This window comes from Acomys minous (genome assembly GCF_964271855.1).
Source record: "Acomys minous genome assembly, chromosome: 5".
NCBI lineage: Eukaryota > Metazoa > Chordata > Mammalia > Rodentia > Muridae > Acomys > Acomys minous.
Genome location: NC_140494.1, coordinates 2,298,489 through 2,318,141, shown reverse-complemented (window position 1 = coordinate 2,318,141; position 19,653 = coordinate 2,298,489). Strand labels below are relative to the sequence as shown.

Genomic DNA, 19,653 nt, shown 5'->3' with positions numbered 1-19,653 from the left:
AGTTATGTTGATAAATAAAACATATTTTAAAGGTGGAAACATTGCACATAGAAACACACATGTACGTGTAGTTGAAAATAAATATATGAAATCTTTAAAGGGCAGTTGAGCCATTTCCTTATCTCACTGTGAGACTTGGAATCAAAGTCACCACAAACTCACAGGCATCATCTGATAGCACACATGACTTGTCTGTAGGGTGAAGGATGCACAGGTTTTTGACATTGCCTTGAAGAAATGGTGGCCATGAGGGAATAAGAGAGGCGAGATTAAGCTGGCCATGGTGGCACAGGCATGTGTGTGTGTGTGTGTGTGTGTGTGTGTGTGTGTGTGGTGGCTCCTCTATCCACCTACATGCCTTAGATGTATGAGGGTGTCTGGTTCAGATTTATGCCCCTGAGTTCCGACAGCAGAGACCAGTGTGAGACGTGCTCTTTTCCATGTGACTCTCCCTCCTGTCTGCACTAAACCTGGTGGGTCTCCCACATGTGAAAAGAAACGAGGAGACGGGGAGATGGCTCAGCAAGTACAAGGACCCAAGTTTGATCCCAGGTACCCATACAAAAAGCCAGATGGGAGTGTGTATCTATGATCAAAGTGATGGGTATTGAAGGTAAAAATATCCCCAGGGCTGGTTGGCCAGGGAGTCACCCGAATCCGTGGGCTCCAGGTCTGTGTGAGCAACCCTGTCCCCGTAAACAAGGGGGAAGACAAATCTAATACCTGACATCGACTTCTGGCCTCCGAATACACCCCTCCACATGTGCACACAAACACGATGAACACACACATACACAAAGGAAAGGATAGAAGACTCTCAGTCAGCAACTTCCCAGCCAAGACAAATGACATGCAAGGGTGTGCTACATCAACAATCCTCCCCCTGCCTGGAGCAAGGAGAAAGCTCACATTTCTATGGTTCCCCAGGCCTTCCTCACAACCAGGTGGTACTAGTTTTGAAGGCATGGAGGTGAAGGCACTGGTGAAGGCACAGCCAGAGTAGCAGTGGGACCCGCAGGGCTGAAGGCATCATAGCGAAGAGTTGAGGCTTTGCACCATGAAAAGTGTGCAGGGGAGGCTATGGGTGAAAGTGCATCCCAGTTGCACTTTGTGTGTGCGCATGTGTGAACTTGCCACAGTGTATGTGTAGAGGTCAGAGGGAAATCAGTGGGCGTTGGTTCTCCCTTTCCCATTGGGTCTGGGGACCAAACTCAGGCTTGGGGGAGGGGGCAAGTGTCTCTACCCTCTGAGCAATTTATTAATACCCAGCCCTATCTTTTTTGATGCACGTATGTGTAGGTGTAGTTATAAGCGTGTGTGTGTGTGTGTGTGTGTGTGTGTGTGTGTGTGTGTGTGTGTGTGTCCTAGAGTTCACCAATTGGGTAGGACTGAGGCTAGCAAACCCCAAGGAATGTTCTCGCCTCTGCTTATGCCATGGTTGCCTTTGGGCTTGGGGCTCAAACTCAGGTCCTGGTGTTCCCAAGGCAAGCACTGCTCACCGAGCCATCCCCTCAGTCCTTAGAGGCTGACTATGCAGAGGCAGGAAAACAACAGAGTGTGTGACTTAAGTCCCTAGAGAGGCAGTAAAGTTGCCTTGAGCCTAGGATGAGCTGGGAACTGACACTGTTTAGACAGATCTGCTTCACCCTTGCACTGTGAAAAACAAAAACAAACAAACAAACAAAAACACAAAATACAAAAAACAACCCAACCCATTCAGGGGAAGTGGCAGAAAGAGCCCAGTTTAGGTTGAGAAAAGGACAATCCCAACTTTTAAAAGGGTAACTCTTTTGATGGTTATAATTTGCACAGTTTTAGTCCTGAAACCAGCGTCTGCTACCTGGGGGCCAGCTGGGCTAAGGTGAGTGTGTTCGCACTCAGAGTGGCTTTAGAAGCAACGGGCTGCCGGCATTCTGACAGGCCTCAGTGGTTCTTTAGTTTCTGGCCATGGAGAGGGCCCAGTGGGTAAAGACGCTTTCCACAACACCCAATGCCTGGGTGATCATCACTGGAACTGACATGGTGGGTCAGTTCTAAAATGACCTCTGACCTCTGCAAGCATGCTGTAGCACGTTTGGCCACATGTACCAGATAAAGGAAAAACAAAGGGAGTTCTTCAGATTCAGGTCGTATTGAAATATCTGTGGGTACTCAAAGCCTGTAATGTTCAGTAGGTGTGTTGATCACCACAGTTGTTCACACCTCTCTTCAGCCTGACCTGCTGGACACCAGGAAGCGAGTTAGAGGTATTCGTTTATGCACTGGGAGGGAACCCAGAGGGTTGCAGTAACTGACAGGTGCATCTGAGGACACGTGACCAGACGTGACAGAAACAGATTTAGGACTCAGGGCTCCTCATCGGCTAGTCTGTCCTGCTGTAATCTGTCCTCAGACAAATTGCCTATTTTCCTGATGAGATGGCCCCGTCTTTTTTTGCTCATCTCGAGACAGAGTCTGATGTATCTCTCCTAGGCTGGCCTCGAATTCTGCATGGAGCCAGAGGAGATGACCTTGAATCTTCTCCTGCTTCCACCTCCTGAGTGCTGGGACTCCGGGCATGCTCTGCTGCACCTGATACATGCAATGGTGGGGGTTGGAGCCAGGGCGGAGTGCACTCCAAACAGCCCTCTACCAACTGAGCTCAGGGTCCTGATCTTTGAGTCATCTCACCCTGGCTTCCTGTTTCTTATCACTCTCGTGTGTGCCAGTCTTTGCTGCTGGGTTGGAAATCCTAGTTCTCTCTCCAGGGCAGGGCTGAGCAGCCACCTCTTCAGCTCATCGCAAGTGCATTCCACTCTCACAGGCCAGCCAGAGTGCCCGCATCCTCTGTAGAAGAGGACGGTCTGCCTGCCCACTCCAGCATGGCGAAGATTAGAAAAGGACGTTAGATGCTGTACTTTTCTAGATCTTTCGTCACTTCCATGTCCAAAGCTTATGTGTTTTTTTCCTCTTAGAGTCCAGATATAATATATATTAAAGAGGAGTGTGTGTGTGTGTGAGTGTGTGTATGTGTGTGTGTGGTGTGAGTGTGTGTGTGTGTCTCTGTGTGTGTGTGGTGTGAGTGTGTCTGTGTATGTATGTGTGTGTGGTGTGTGTGTGTGTATATGTGTGTGTGTGTGTGGTGTGAGTGTTCGTGGTGTCTGTGTATGTATGTGTGTGTGGTGTGTGTGTGTGTGCCGCTACAAGTATAGGGTGTATGTGTAAGTGAGCACAAGACAGAAAGACCTAGAGAGGCAGAAAACTACAGAGACAAACAGAGGGGGACACAAAGAAAGAGGGCGATAAAGAGGAAGAGAGACACAGGGAAAAAGAGACAGTCAGATGGGGCCAGGGGTGGGGAGGGAGAAGCTCTCTCAATGGCTCCATATGTGGTGGACTTTAGGTTTAATTATTTTCCTCTTTCAATTAAATCTCCACAAGCCTCGTTCCTATGGGACAGAGTAGTTCTGTTCTGAGGCTGGGGATAAGGAGTTTGATTTTCTGTGCGTGCTGGGTGCCTGCTCAAGAAATGCCCATGTAACCCGTACAGTTGCAAATGCTCAACCGCTCAACCTTCACTTAAACTTCTAAGCTTTTCATTTCAAAAGAATCCATTTTATTTGTTTTTCTTCTCTGAAAATGACCCAACTGTTGGAATACCTTTCCATAAACAGTCAGGAGAGCTTAGAAGCAGCTTTTGCCCTTAAGAGGCTCATCCATCATAACGAACCCAATAGCTAAGAGGGAGAGTTAGGAGAGTTAGGGTTTGTTGGGTTTTTTCCACTTCTTTTTTTTTTTTCTTTTTGGTAATTATTCCCATCTTGGACAAGAATCTGGAGATAATGATATTTAAGTAGAATCTTAATTCACTCTTGAATTTCTGCTCAAGCTCTGGGCTTCTCTATTAACTTTTTTTTTTTTAATATAAGGAAGAACTCTTTGAGGACGGGGCAGAATGGGAGTTTTCAGAGAGATTGGAATTGCTGATGATATACAGGGAGACTTGAAGAGGAAATCACATACTTAGTAGTGCCCAGCCAACTTGAGTGACAAACTATAGACGCAGTAGCTTACCAGGTGCCTCCTAGGTGGAGAACACGCCTTCTGTATGTCACTATACGAGGGAGAAAATAGTCTCTGGATTTTCTTGTTCTTTGATTAAAGGAGGGCCAAAAAATGAGAAGAAAATCCTTATGTTGATGTGGATTTTCTCTTTGTTCCTTGCAGTGTGGTTTCAGATACGAAGGAGGAGGATTGCTTTGTTGGGTCACATCACTTAGCTAAAGAGTGGTTTTTCAGTGACAGCGCTTACTACCTGGAAAGGTTCAGGTCTCTCAGAGGACAACCAGGTGATTGTTATCTTCTTAGCTACACAAAAAACCTCAGGGGACACTTGGTGCGACTCAAGTGGATCCTAAAGAGTCAACATCAAAGGATACCCTGGTGGAGGGAGTCACCTATCAGCACTAAATAAACACATGGTAAAGTATGCATAAATATTCTTTATATAAACATGACACGACATTAAATAGTTCAGGTACAGACACACCACTGAGAACACACCCACTGATGTCAAAGTCAGCTGTAAACACCACCTCACACTGAATACAAAAGCAGCTTTGGCCCCAGCTCTGGGTTCACAACATAGACAGATCCCCTGCACAAGGGAAGGGTTCTCCATAGCCCTCCCCCACCCCCCCACCCCACCCACTCCCCACACAGTCTCAGCAGAAGGAAAAAAAAAAAGAACCCAACAACACAGCAGCCAGGAGAATGAGAGCAGCAGACACTTCCCCCCGGAGAAAACACGGTGCACTTCAAAGAATAATGCAAAAATTCAGTTGTCACAATGGAAAGAAATCAATTTTGAAGCAATACTTTTTCAAGTGCAATTCTTTCTTCAGAGGATGCGTGGCTTTCTGGCCATCCACCATGACAGGAGGAAAGCCCTACTTTGTTTCAGAAGGTGGCAGGCGGCAGGAAATGAAATACAATACTTCCCATCAGCCCCTGGCATGGTATTTCCTTTGCTTTCCATGTAAATGTAGATATATTGCTGTATGTGACATTCAAAAGTGACTCTAGGGTTGAGTTTCCAAGCAGTTTAGATGCCAGAAATTTTGTTTTGAAACATTCAGATTTGGACGACTAAATTCAAACCTGTACACAAGTTCATTCTTTCGAGCTCGGAGGGGCCCCGGTTTAGCTCTGTCGGCAGAGCCAACAGCGTGGGAGACAGCATGCTCAGAGTCCAGTCAAGCCGTGGTGCCGACTGCCGCTCGGGACTGGGCGTCTAGCATGGGATCGCCGAGAAGGCTTCCCTGGGTTGGATATTCTTCCTCAGCGTAGTTTGTGGAAAATAGCTCCAGTGTCAAAAAACTCCAAACCAAGACACAGCACTAAACTGGGCTTTACTTCACTCTTGTATCATATGAGGATCCTGGAGGGTTTCAGTTACCAAAGTACTGAAAGCATACAACAGGAGGAACGCTTCGCCAGTTCAGTGTGCCCCCATCACGTTATATACACTATGTGTGTGCGTGCGGAACCCACACATATATAGGTATGCATGTTACTCATATACAATTTTATTTGCATGAAACTTGAACTGCACAAAACAGTACTTTGCAAGAACCAAGAGTCAAATCCACAAATGGAGTGCATAACAACACACTGAAAGGGGACGGAAGCTGATCGGGGACAAGAGTCATCAGCTTCGCAAGTGTACAAAATAACTCAGAACCACAGACTGTCAGGCCTGCTGTGCTTCACGGAGGTGGGGGGGGGGTCTGGATGTTACCCTTTGGGACCTGTGGGAAGAACACACAGCAATGAGTGCAGCGAGGCCCACCAGTGAGTGATTCCAGACCCAAGAGGAATAAAAAGACCCAGGCAAACTAACTTCAGAGGGTACTTGCTTTGAGACAATATTTTTTTTCTTTTCTCTTTAAGAGACAAAACAAAACAGGACATGTAAGAGTCTGTTTCAGAATACATTTCTGTATGCTCAGCAGAGCGTTTTTCTTTCTTCCCTGCTGAATTGGCGTTGGACCAAAACCAGTTTATTCAATGGGTCGGTAAAAGGCAGCTTCTCTCCTGTGTGGCTGATAACACCCCTGCCCCTCCCCTTTTTTTTTTTTTATCACCATCAGGAATGGCCTTCTACCCTGTGCCAGGCTCCTGCTAGGCTGCATGGGCTGATGTGCGTGTGTGGTCACTGCTGTCGATAAGCTCTTTTCCTACAAGGCCTGCTCGGGCACTCGCTTGTGAAAAATGACTGACTGTCTCTGCTGGTACTGCTGTTTACGTCTCTTCCTCTTGTCACACTGGCACAAAAGAAGCATCTTGAAGGTGGTTCTGAACGTCTTGTTGCACAGGGCGTAGCACACGGGGTTCACGGTGCTGTTGATGTAGCACAGCCAGTAGCCCAGGTTCCAATAGGTTTTGGGTATGCAGCTGTCACAGAAGGTGTTCACCAGGACCATGATGTTGTAGGGGGTCCATGTGATGATGAAGGCCAGCAAGATGGCGCTGAGGGTCTGGGCCGCCTTCTTCTCCTTGATGAGTGACATCCTTTTCCGCTTGGTGATCTGACTTCTGGTCTTCAGAGCAAACCTCTTAGCCAGCGTGGCCTCCTTGAAGGACAGAGGTAGGGCGGCCGCAGTCTTGTCCCCCGAGGAGTTGGCGTCAGAGGTCTTGGCTGTGTCCACAGCGGACTCTAGCTGCATGGGAAGCTTGGGGAAGCTCTTCTGACAGTTGTCCCCGCCATCCATGCCCTCCTGGGCCTGGGCCTTGTTGGCGTTCCTCTCCACGTCAGCGGTCCCCAGGTCCTCGTCCGGCACCTGCAGGTTGTCTGAGGAGGGTAGCTGGGTAGAGTTGAGGATGGTGCTGTGACCCGGAAGCTTGAGTACAATAGAGTAAATGGCTCTGGTCTCCGAGCCAATATCCTCTTCGTCAGAGGAAGCCGAGTTTTCCAGGGAGGCGGCTGCGTCATTGTTGTTCCAGCTGTCGCTGCTGCTGTGGTCTTGGTCTATCTGCTCAGCGCTGGGCTTCCAGCTCTTGGTCGTGAACCAGAGGTGACAGCGGCCGTACTTCCTCCTGGATGAACGCCTCATACTCTGCTGCTGTAGTTCGTAGCTGCTGCAGCTCCGAGAACTACCCGTGGGGTGGACGAAGTTTTCTGCCTCGGCTTCTGTCCCGGAAGCCTGCAGCCCAGCCAGCTCTTTGGTACGCTTCTCAGTTTCCTTATAGATCCTCCAGTATAAAATAGTCATGATGGTGACAGGCATGTAAAAGGCAGCGATCGCTGTGCCGAAGGTGATGGTGGGCTCGGTCAGGAACTGAATGAAACATTCTCCCGGAGGCACAGTTCTCTTCCCTACAAAGTACTGCCAGAACAAGATGGCAGGAGCCCACAGGACAAAGGAGATGACCCAAGCCAGACCGATCATCACGCCGGCTCGCTTTGTTGTCCGTTTGGCTCGGTAAGTGAGCGGCCTCGTGATGGAAAAGTACCTGTCAAAGCTGATGACCAGCAAGTTCATGACAGAAGCGTTGCTGGCCACATAGTCAATGGAGAGCCAGAGGTCACAGGCTAGGTTCCCCAGTGCCCAGCGGTTCATGATGATGTAGGTGGTGAACAAGTTCATGGAAATGACCCCGATGATCAGGTCTGCACAGGCCAGGCTCAACAGGAAGTAGTTGTTGACCGTCTTCAGCTGTTTGTTGACCTTGAAAGCCACGATGACAAGGATGTTGCCAATGATGGTCACCAACGCCAGGAAGCCGGTTAGTAAGGCGATGAAGACCACTTGCCAGATGGTGTGACCCCCGAGAGGGTCGCTGGAGGTGTCGTTCGAGGAGAAATTCCCAGCTGCTTGCGAAATGTTGTAGCTGCCCAAGTGAGTGACTGTCCCCGAGGGCAGCCCTGCCTCTGAGGGGCTGTGCACCCAGGAGGAGCTGATGTTTGGAAACAAAGGAGAGGTTGTACTGTTACCTTGCATAGTCATCGTGACGCTCTGACATAGTCTGGGGGAAAAAAAGAGAAAAGATGGAGTCAGGAAAGACCTTTTTCTGTTTGGTATGTTCTTTGAGTGGCTTACATTTTTCATTATATATATATATATATATGTATGTATATTTTTTTTTTCTTTTAAAAATTAAATTTGTTCTTTGACAATTACATACAATGTACGTTAATCACTATTAAGGTTTCTCCTATTTACCTCCCACTCCTGCCTACTTGTCCCTGTGTCCCTGTGTCCCCACAAATCTTTCTCACATTCCTGTCTACACATCATGTTGCGAGATGCAAATCTCAGAGCAGCTAAATGTGATGAAGGCGGTTCTCTCACGTGAAGGGCATGAGTCAAGGGCATGCACGGCAGGGATTGGGTGGTTTAAGGTAGAATATAGTTAGCAAAGGAATTGGACTTTGTGCTGACATCAAACAAAACAGAGCCCCGGTGTCCCTGATTTACTCCTCACTTCGCTCACTTTCACACGGGGAAAATATCAGATGCTTATAAGGCAACTGCTCAGCTGCAGTGTCACCCGAGATATCTGTGCCTGATGGTGAGGTTTTATCCACTAGATAAAATTATAAGCAAAACTTGAAGGCTATACTGGCTATTCAAGGCTCACTGGAGCGATCCAAGCCAACTCAAGGCAAGAGAGGAAACAGTGTCTATCACATCACGTAACACTGCCTCTTTATTTTTATTCTTATTTATTTAGAAACAGGGTCTTATATAGGCCATGCTGGTCTCAAATATACTAAGTAGCCAAGGCTGACCTTGAATTCTTATTCTTCTTTCTTTACCTGTGGAGTGTACGTATTAAAAGTATGTTTCACCAGACCTAGTATACCTGGGCTGGGGGAATCTACCAGGGCCGCCCTGCATGGTACATCCTTACTAGAGATATTGTCTCTTCCAAACATCATTGATAAATGTAATATGCTTTTTTTTATAACATTTGACAGCATGCTTACTTCTTATATACTTTTTTTTCTAAAGAGTCTTTATCTTCTTAGGGTCTCATCTTCTGCAAAGGTTCTTAGACACAGTAACTGAACTTCCTTCTTTTCTGCTAGGTTTGCATGGCAGCCCCATTTATAGGCCACCTTTCACCAACCTAGCTATGTATTGTACATTGACACCCATAGAAACTTTTAGGGGCCCTTGTGGCATGGTCCACGGCTCTGGTTCCATGGGAACAGGTCATGTTCTGATGTCTTTGTTTTCCTGTCTTAGGATGGCTGTGTGATGTCACTACAAATAAACAGAATAACCAGAACTCTCAAGGCTTCCAGCCTGCGTCCTTTCGTCTTTTCTGGCTAAGGGGTGCCAGGGTAGATGCCTGAAATTTGTCATTCTTTCAGCCATCGTTTTGTGTCCAGACTGGTACTCTTCCCAGTGTGCTTTGAGACAGGCGTGTGCTGCCTGGCCCCGAGTCCTTGACAACAGTAACGGGCTTGGCACATAGCCAAACCAAGAGGATCACTTTGTGAATTCAAGCAGATGCTGGGAAGAGAGACAGTCTATCATCTTTGGGGGTGCTGAGCTCTGTTCACCACCTTTGTATCTGTGTGCAAAATATGAGTATAAGAGGAAGACAAAGGAAAGATGGGGGCAGAGTCAGCATAAGATGGGGTAGGACCCTAAGAAGCAGATACAGTCTGAGGACAGTCCTTTCAAAACTAGACATAGCTATTTCTAAGTCAGTGAAGCACTTTGACTTTGGTTATATAACCAAAAAGCTTTCTTTGTTCTCGGGGCTACTGAAGGAAGTCTTTGATTACCGAAAACTATTCCTTCTTGACTAATCTATTTGGATAAAGTAATAGTCTAGACTACTGAATATTCCAGCAAGCGAATGCTCTAGACTAGTCTAGATAGCTAATATAATCTGAAGATTATAGTTAATAAAATTGCACTAGAAATTTTTTGTTGAAACAAGTGGGTTTGAGTTGTTCTTACCACACATATAATAATCTGCTGCAACAGATATGTAAATTTGTGTCAAACCATTTACTCTCTTAATAGGTAGTGAATGTCAATTCCACAGAAATAAATTTGCTTATGTTTTCTTATTACATTTATTAACATATCTGTCTGTATGTGTGATATGTGTGTTGCGGGTACATATGCCATGGCGCATGAGTGGAGGTCAGAGGACACTTGGAGGAGTTGATTCTCTCCTTCTACTGTGTGGGTACCAGGAATCTAACTTGGGTCACCAGGCTTGGCAGCAAATGCCTTTATGTGCTGATTTAACTCATTGGCCTTTGAAATTCATTTTTAAAAAGTAAAAAACAAAGCAAAACAAAAAGCACCCACACAAAAAGATCATAAAACAAAAAACACCCTTCCCCTAAAAAAAAAAACAAAAAACCCCCCAAAAACAAAAACCCAAAACAAAAAAAGGATTGGAAGTAAAACAAAACAAAACAAAAAAACCATTAGCTTGGTCAGAGCATCAGCATATCTCATAAAACCACACTCCTGGGTGTCAGCTGCTGTAACTGGTCTGTGGAAGCCAGAAGTCACAGCCTCGGTGTTTGTGATCTAGCCCATAACTGAGAGTGAAGACATGAATAGTTAAAAAAAAAATAACCAGAAAGTCATGCAGACAGTAATTAAAACTGTCCCTATGGACATTCATAATATATTGTATAAATTAAAAAACAACTGGACTTGTTCAATTGGCCAGTGGTATTAAGGAATTTGGAAATAAGGTTCAGGCCAGTTACGTTTTTGTAGTTTCTTTCATCCTACTGGCTCACAAAGCACCACAGTCCTATGATCTGTCTGGAAAAGAGAGCCAAAACTCTCAGTTTTTAAACCTCTTTAAACTAATTGGGCAGACTAAGTTACTTCCTGCTCCCCAGAAGTCTAAGTTAATTCTACTTCTTTTATTTTTTTTTATTAGATTTGTTTATTTTATGTGTGACTGTTTTGCCTGTGTGAGTGTACGTGCACCACCTGGGTGATGCCTGGCATCCATGAGGTCAGAAGAGGGTATCAGACCCCCTGGAATTGAAGTTACAGATGGCTGTGAACTGATACACAGATGCTGGGAATCAAACCCGTGTCCTGTGCAAGGACAACACCTGCTCCTAACTACCAAGACATCTCTGCAGGCATCTAACTCTACTTCTATATTAATTGTTCTTTTTCTTATCACGAATGTGGGGAGGCATGGGTTGCAGTCTGCAACTATGTTTTTTTTTTTTTAAGACCAGCTGTGTAGCATTTCCTCTTTCTAGAATCTGGTATATATCATTTTCAGGGCTTGTTTTGGGGTCTCTGCTTTGGACAGGAGTGTCTGTTTTCTGTCATAGTTCATTGCAGCGCTCAACAGCTACGCTGTCACAAACAGAAACATCACATCCGGCCATTAGGTGGCAAAGTTGTCCCAAAGAACAACTTTGGTGCTGGATGATGCCTAAGCATCAGGCTGCCCTGGAGCTGCAGACTCGGAATGCAGCTCAGTTCAGTCATGCGTTTGGCCTGGCGGAGGAGGATATCAGACAGGGTGGACACGGAGCTTTGCAATCAAACATGTCTTTAAAGGGAATCAAACTTGTGAACTTAGCCCTCATATTCATTTCAAGCTGTGAAGAGGAGAGACGTTGCCTAATATGGTACAGTCATTCTTGTTGTGAACAAAACATTTCCGGATGCCAAAAGTGGGATAGAATTCCACTTAAAAGGGAGAAAGCCTGGTTTTTTTTTTTTTAAATGATGTATCAGACTGCCTCCCTGGTTGCTGCCTTTCATAAGCTTTTATTCAACATGACAACAAAAATGTAAGATGCTTGGAAAAGGTTTCACATTTGTACTGCTTAGTCTTGGCATCGGCTCATGAAATAACTGTCTTACCTTAAAAACAAAACCATAAGTTTGATGCTTGTGGATTTCCACACGCACCTTTCAGGCCTGAAAACACTTTTTTTTTTAAATTAGTATTTTAGAGAAATGGAATGAAGTAAAAAAAAAAAAGCCAACACGAGTAGCTCTTTTAAACACCAGTAAGACCCCTTTATCCAGAGACAGTGCCCTGTCCCCAGTGTGTCCTTGGAGGGGAGAAAACCTTTACAATCTATGGTCTCCTGACTGTTTTTCTACATTCTGAAGGTCATTCAGTGTCATTTGCTGTGGTTGCTATGCTTTTGTTGTGGAAGAGAAGAAGCCACACGTTGAGAAAACACCCCTTGATCTAACACAACCATGGAAATAATTTTGCTTAAAGATCTCCTAGGGGGTCGGGCGATGACGGCTCAGTTGGCCACTGGGCCACTGGGCACACAAACATGAGGAGCTGAGTTTGGAGCCTCTGGAATCCAAGTAAGAGGAAGTGCCACAGTGTGTGCCTGTCATGGCTGTCATTCCAGCTCTGTCATGGTGACAGGCGGACAGGAGGATCCCTGGAATCCTGCCGGCCAGGCTGAGGGACTCTGTTTCAAGCAAGGTGGGGACTGAAACCTGAGGTTGTCCTCTGCCCTTCACAGGAACCCTGTGGCATGTATGTACCTGCACTCTCACACATGAACACTTATGCATACACAAACACACACAGACACACACACAATACATATGTACATGTAAAAAGAGGAGAAAAATCTAGTAAAAAAATTCTCAGTTTGGACTGAAAATTTAGGATATGAGTGGTATAGAATTCAAATGTAAGTTTATTCTTCACACTCTCTCTCTCTACATATATATATATATATATATATATATATGTATATATATATATATATTCTAATATGAGGTATTATACCTATATAACTCAGTTATAATATGTGGTTTACTTCCAATACTTTGAAAGTGCTATTACAGGCTGTTTAGGATAAGTAAGTTATACAAATTTAAAAATATTTTTTTATTTTAATGATTCACTGACAATGGGACAGGTTAACTCCTGGCAACACCCAGCTGACCTCAAAGGGGATGATGAGCATCAAAGAACCTCCTTATGGAGATGGCTTCAAATGTGGCAAACTATCCACTGGGCAAAATGTCCTTGTTTCTGCACCAAGATAGGAAAGATGTCTTTTTCAAGGCTGCCAAATACAAACAGCCAAAACACTAAGAATGTAACATTTATATAATTCCTGATTGTGTCATGATTCTTCTAGCTATAGATAGTGGATTGTATATATGTGTAATAATGTAAATGTATATATAAAAAATTAGAAATGTTTAAAAATATTAAAATAAAAAAATTTAGGATATGTCAACCCATGTACAGCAAGGTTACCCAGTGAAGAGCGTTCATTGGCCCACTATCTACACTATCATTATTAACATTCTTCCTTCCTTTCTTTCTTTTCTTTTTTTTTTTTTGAGACAGGGTCTCTCTGTGTAGCCTTGGCTGTCCTGCATAGTAGTTTCATAAAAAATGGTATGATTCACTGAATACTCCTCTCTGTTTGGTTATGGGACAGAATTTTCTAGGATTTACAAAAGCTCAGTTTTGTTGAGTCTAAAGTGATGGTTCCTGTTTCAGGAGGCTCTTCCCCTGGGGGAAACATGTCTGAAGCTGTTTCTGCCGTCAGCCTGAGAGAGCACGTTCTGGCACCCAGTAGGTGGATGCCAGGGACACGCTGCCAACAGAGGACAAAGAGCTGTCTGGTTTCAAGCGTCAATAAGGCTGAGATGGACAAACCCTGGCACAAACAGGGATGAAAGAGGTTCAGAAAAAAATGTCATCATACTGTTTTGCCAGGAAAAATCTGGAAAATATCCTGGTACTCATTAATGCTCAAAACTTCAATTCCCTTCAAGAATCAGTCTGTGGTATGGAGGCAGATGAATAATGTGTTTGCCTTACAAGTCCAGATATCGTTCATGTGTTCTGCAGGACACGCAGGAAAAGCTGGGCCTGGTTGCACATACTCACCAGCCCAGCTCGGTGAAGGTAGAGTCCCTGGGCTTGCTGCAGTTTTGCCTTACCTCAACGAGTTCTAGGTCAATAAGAGACTCTGTGTTTAAAAAAAAAAAAAAAAGGATGGGACAGGTGGCTCAGCTCAGCAGGTAAAGGCACTTGTCATAACCCTGATGATCTGAGTTTAGTTCTGGAAACCATGTTAAAAAAAAAAAAGTCAGACTACATCTGTCACCATCACCCTAGGCCCACTCAGGTGAGGACTGAGGTAGAGGAGTCCGGTGGGTCAACCGGAAGCTATCATGTGCAGGGCAAGGACAGGAATATCAGCAGAGACTTTGCCTCAAAAACAAGGTGGGGGCTGGAGAGATGGGTCAGTGGTTAAGACAACCCGCAGCTCTTGGTGAATTTCAAGTACCAACATGGCGACTCACAGCTGCCTGAAACTGCAGCTCCAAGGGACCAGTGATTCTTTGGACACTGGAGAAAGCGGGCACTCGGAACCTGATACTCGTGAACACATCTGGCGCACATATATATGCATGCAGGCAGGCAAGCACACACAGATAAAATAGTGAAATTAAAAACAAAAAAATAAGGTAGACGTAGATGTCTTGAAAAGTTATTCACTGGTCTCTACCTGCACATTGCAGCCCTGGTGCATCCACCCACATGTGCACACTGCAGCCCTGGTGCATCCACCCACATGTGCACACTGCAGCCCTGGTGCATCCACCCACATGTGCACACTGCAGCCCTGGTGCATCCACCCACATGTGCACACTGCAGCCCTGGTGCATCCACCCACATGTGCACACTGCAGCCCTGGTGCATCCACCCACATGTGCACACTGCAGCCCTGGTGCATCCACCCACATGTGCACACTGCAGCCCTGGTGCATCACCACATGTGCACACTGCAGCCCTGGTGCATCCACCACATGTGCACACTGCAGCCCTGGTGCATCCACCCACATGTGCACACTGCAGCCCTGGTGCATCCACCCACATGTGCACATGCTAAAACAAAAGCAAAGGTAAGTCAGATAGCAGCTGAAGAACCATAGCTATTGTGTGTATGTAAGTATGTACACACACACACACACACACACACACACACACACACACAGAAGGAGAGAGACAGAGAGAGAGAGAGAGAGAGAGAGAGAGAGAGAGAGAGAGAGAGAGAGAGAGAAATGGATGCTCTCAGTAGTTAAACGTCTCCTCCCAAGTGCTCATTGCAAATGCAGAACCCAGGACACCACACAAGCAGGCTGGCCACTCAGTCTATGCCTGACTTCTGTCCTACCAAGCACTCCAGTCATGAATAAACCTAAATTCTAAACAATGTTGTGTTATAAAGCAGACAGTAGAAACCCAGTCCTCTTGCTCTTGCCTCTCATCCTCAGGACCTGGAGGTGACAACTGGCAATGGTTTACTTAATAAGTAAATATTTGTTAGAAGAATAGAGCATCCTTCTAAAATGTGGCCTTCTGCAGAATTGTATGTGTGCATTTGAAGCGCTTACTTCAGGCACTGTTACACACATATGCATTACATCACTCAGCCCTCGCATCTGTACTGTGAGTTGAGCCAATTACTTAATTGTCACATGAGAAGACGGAGGTATTGATGGTGGCAGCCAAGGTCACGCAACTCCTCAGAGGCAGGATGAAGAGCTGACGCCAGGGCTGGGGAGATGGCTCCAGGCTCAGGTAGTCACATGCCTCCATGCCTCCTGTGCACCCATGAAGGCCTGAGCTCCACGCAAAGCTGGGCTTGGTGTGTGTGCTTGCAATCTCTATAGTGGGGAGGTGGAGACAGGGAACTTCCAGGGCTTTCTGGCCAGCCAGGCTAGGCTATTTGGCAAGCTCTTTGCCAGGGAAACCATGTCTCAAAAAACAAGGTAAAGAGTTCCTAAGGCACGATAATGAGGCCGTTCTCTGGCATGTATGTGTATACACCCCCGCATACACACATACACATCACACACACCACATACACACCATACACACATACACACCACACACATCACGCACACCACATACACACCATACACACATCACACATACCACACACATATACACCATACACACATATGCACACATATACACCACACACCCATATATACACACATATACACGACGTACACACCACATACACATCACACACACACACCACACACATCACACATATATCACACATGCCACATACATCACACACACCATACACATACACACTACACACATATACACACACATCACACACTACATACACACTGTACACATATACACACACATAACACACTACACACATACCACACACATCACACACACCACACACATCATACACATCACACATATACCACGCAAATCACACACACACACACCACACACATCACACACATCACACACACCACAAACACCACACACATGTACACACATACACACATGTACACACACGTACACACCACACACACACATGGCTTTAAGGCAAAATTTCACCTCAACTTTTGCTCCCAACCACCCAACGGTGTTAAGGTTTTCTCGCTTCTCTCTTCCTCTCTTAACTCTATGTTACAGGCATTGTTCATATTCAATGCAAATAAACCTTAATGTCACACATGCTTGGAAAGGGACGTGCGACTGCCCAGGATCCAGCAGTTGGCACACCATGTCCTTGGCCCAAGTGGAATTTCCAGGGCAGCAGAGTGCATGAGATACTGTGTTTGCAGAAAACTCTTCTAAATGAAATGTTGCAGAGCTCAGCATCAGTGAGGCCAACACAAATCTCAGAAAGCCTTTCCAAAAATAAAATATCTGGTTTCCAGAACCATCTCCCAGCACTGGCTCTCAGGAAACCCCATGTGTCTGAGTGAACTAGACACCAATTGTAGAGCAGATCCCAGAAACGAGCAGGCATGACAGGATTCAGACGCAGCACACGAGGGACCAGGACCTTACACCTGCAGTCATCAAACACCAAGGGCATGGGCAGACTTTGATTAAAATGTGGAGTGTGAATTCAATTCTCTGATTTTGATATGTAAGCATTAAAGACGGGGGTTTTACCACTAAAAAAAATGCTATCTTTGGAAATAAGAGCAGAGAAATATGTGAGAATCAAAATAAAACAAAAATAAAATGTATATTTTGGCAGTGCCCATGCCATTAAATATTAGGAAACAATGACCTCTTGTTCTGAATTTCCTGTATCAACTGGAAACTGGAGCTCACTCTAGTGTGAATTCAGGCCCTGTGGGGCTCAGAACAAAGAGGTGAGGAAGAAAGTCGAGCCAGTCAAACAAACAAACAAAAAAACCAAAAACATGAGAGGGATAAGACTGAAGAAAAAAAAATTAAATACTCAAAGTGTGAAATCAATACAAGTAGATTCATTCAGGCTGAAAAAAGAAGAAGAAACCCTACCACACACAAACAGAGAGTGATTGCTGCAGGCTGAATGCTGAGGTTTCGGTGCCTAGAATTATTCCCAGAAGCCTCCATCAAACTGCACATGTTCCTACTGACACACGGCTCACCTCCCTGCCCCCCTCCCGGGCTGTGCACGAGCATTCTGCCGTGATAAATGTGTTTGTATAATATTTTCGTTCCTTCTTAGTGTTCTGTCAGGGCCAGGTACAAGGCATGTGGGTCTACACGAAACCAGGAGTGTATGTGTATTGTATGCACGTGCATCAGACACACCAGTGTGCACACAGACAGTGTGCACCTTCGCCTTCTGAGGCTCACCCCTCTCTCTCCTGGGGGCAGTACATGTAAAGCAGAGAATTCAGTGGCTTGGATGTGATGAAATCTCTGCCCAATATTGTTACAGACTCATTGATATTTTATTGTTTTAAAAAGTTACTTCTTATTTTTTTAATGTTTTGTGTGTGCATGTGTGTGTGCGCGCGCACGTGTGTTTGCGTGTGCTCACTTACAGGTGTGCATGCCCATGTACGTGCATATGGAGGCCAGGATGTCAGGTGTAGTCTCCTCCTAGCCACGGGACAGTTTTAGGGATACAGGAGCATCCATCTGTGCCTGGTTTTACATGGGTGCTGGGGATTTGAGCTCAGGTCCTCATGCTTGTGCAGCAAGTGCTCTTCCCTACTGATGGATCTTTCTGGCCCCCACAGACTATGTCTTAATGAGAACGACGTGCATCAGATGGTGAACACAGTTGACATGCCACAGGAGAGTGGCCAGTCTTCTATGAAGGAATTTATTTTATTTTTATCTTTTTTTGCAGTTGGTAACTTGTAAGTTAAAATGAGTTTGAAGTCTTTACGGTGTCAGATTCAATGTGTCATGTTACAGTTGAGGCTGCACTGCTCTCACGTGCCATGCTATCTGTTGCCTTACATTTCTGGTTATAAAACATCACCCAGCTAGAGTAATCCATATTACCCACCATATGACGAGTGCTTCCCTATGCCACTCAGTATATGTCACTAATATTCCTCAGACTAAAGCCTTATGCCTCTGGAGCGCAGCATTTCATGAGGAACCAGAGCTCAGAGGGGCCAAGGAGCAGCTTGCCCAAGTCGCCTTCGCCTGGCTAAGTAGCCGTGTTTGGACGCGGACTGTGAGTATCAGACGCCGAATCTTCACTATAACCCCTCTCTGTGAATGAACTAGGAGGCCCATGCCCAGCTGAGATCCCCCCAAAACCTCTCTCCATCCCTGTGGACAGCTGATGGCTGCTGTGGGGAATGGGGGGAAGGGGAAGGTGGAGGGGGAGAGGGAGGGGAGGCAGTTTTCCTCAGTCCTGTGGTCCACAGTAGATGGCTCGTGCCCCAGTGGATGGTGCCCTGTACCCAGGTGCACATGGGCAGCACTGATTGGACTCAGGGGAATATAAAGCAGGAGGAGGAGGAGGAGGAGGAGGAGATGCGAAGCTGAGGGGGGATGTGGAGGGGACTTGAGGAGTTGGAGGGGCTGCAGAGCGTCCATATGGTCTAAACACATTGTATTTGTGTGTAAAATTATGGAAGAATGCTTGAAAATAAACAAAACCCGAAACCTCTCTCCACCCCTTTACATCTCTTCAACAGCGCCCTGCCTAACCCTGAGGTCCTCTGTAGTCGTTAACCAAGTGATTGCTTTCCCCTTCATAAGCTGCGGGCTCCAACTCAGTGCTGGAGGCGCCCGCTCCTCCCGATGGCTGAACCAGGAAAGGCGTTGTAAGAGAATTCAAAGCTAACGGCTCTCCCTGTACTCCTTTCATTCTTATTTTAAAAGTTATAATTATAAGGCACACACGACTTGTGCAGACTGATCCTGTGCTATTTCCACACGTGCAGGTAATGTGTGCGGATTGTGGTTTGAGTTTAAACTCCTGGAAGTGAACATTACCTGCCCCTTTGTCCCCACCGCCACTGTGCTGTGCCCCTGGCTCTCTGACCTGTCTGCAAGTTTAAAACTGCTTGTTGCTCCTGTTGGGGGCATGACTCCAAGCTCAGCTCATCCCAGCCTAGGAGTGGCCACCATTTGGGACACCGAAGGAGTGGATGGGCTTACAACCCGCACATCGCTGTGGCCATGACAGAGGCCTGCTGGTCTGCACCACCGGCCCAGCCTGGTTGACTCAGTCTGCAGAAGTCATTGGCAGTGCTCAAGACCAACGGGAAAAGGGTCCTCTGAACTGCCTTTATCAGGAAGCAGTGTTAAGATTGTGGTCTCCCTTCCCTCCGTCCTGGCACGGCAGCGAAACCTGGGTGTGGGGAAGCCTTGAGGTTCTTGGTGAAGATGTTGATGGATGTGTCGGGACTGATG

The 19,653-nt window shown here is 46.0% G+C and overlaps 1 protein-coding gene across 11 annotated transcripts in view; it reads right to left on the bottom strand.

Moving 5' to 3' along the window:
* Positions 1-4,466: 4,466 nt before the first annotated feature.
* Positions 4,467-19,653, bottom strand: part of CHRM3 (cholinergic receptor muscarinic 3) — a 457,818-nt gene continuing 442,631 nt past the window's right edge. For all 11 annotated transcript variants that reach the window (XM_084781759.1, XM_084781760.1, XM_084781758.1 and 8 more), the window contains one exon: positions 4,467-8,007. In XM_084781759.1, coding sequence (XP_084637885.1) covers positions 6,219-7,988 — 1,770 coding nt within the window. In that variant the 5' untranslated portion in view covers positions 7,989-8,007 and the 3' untranslated portion in view covers positions 4,467-6,218. The remainder of the gene's footprint in view (positions 8,008-19,653) is intronic.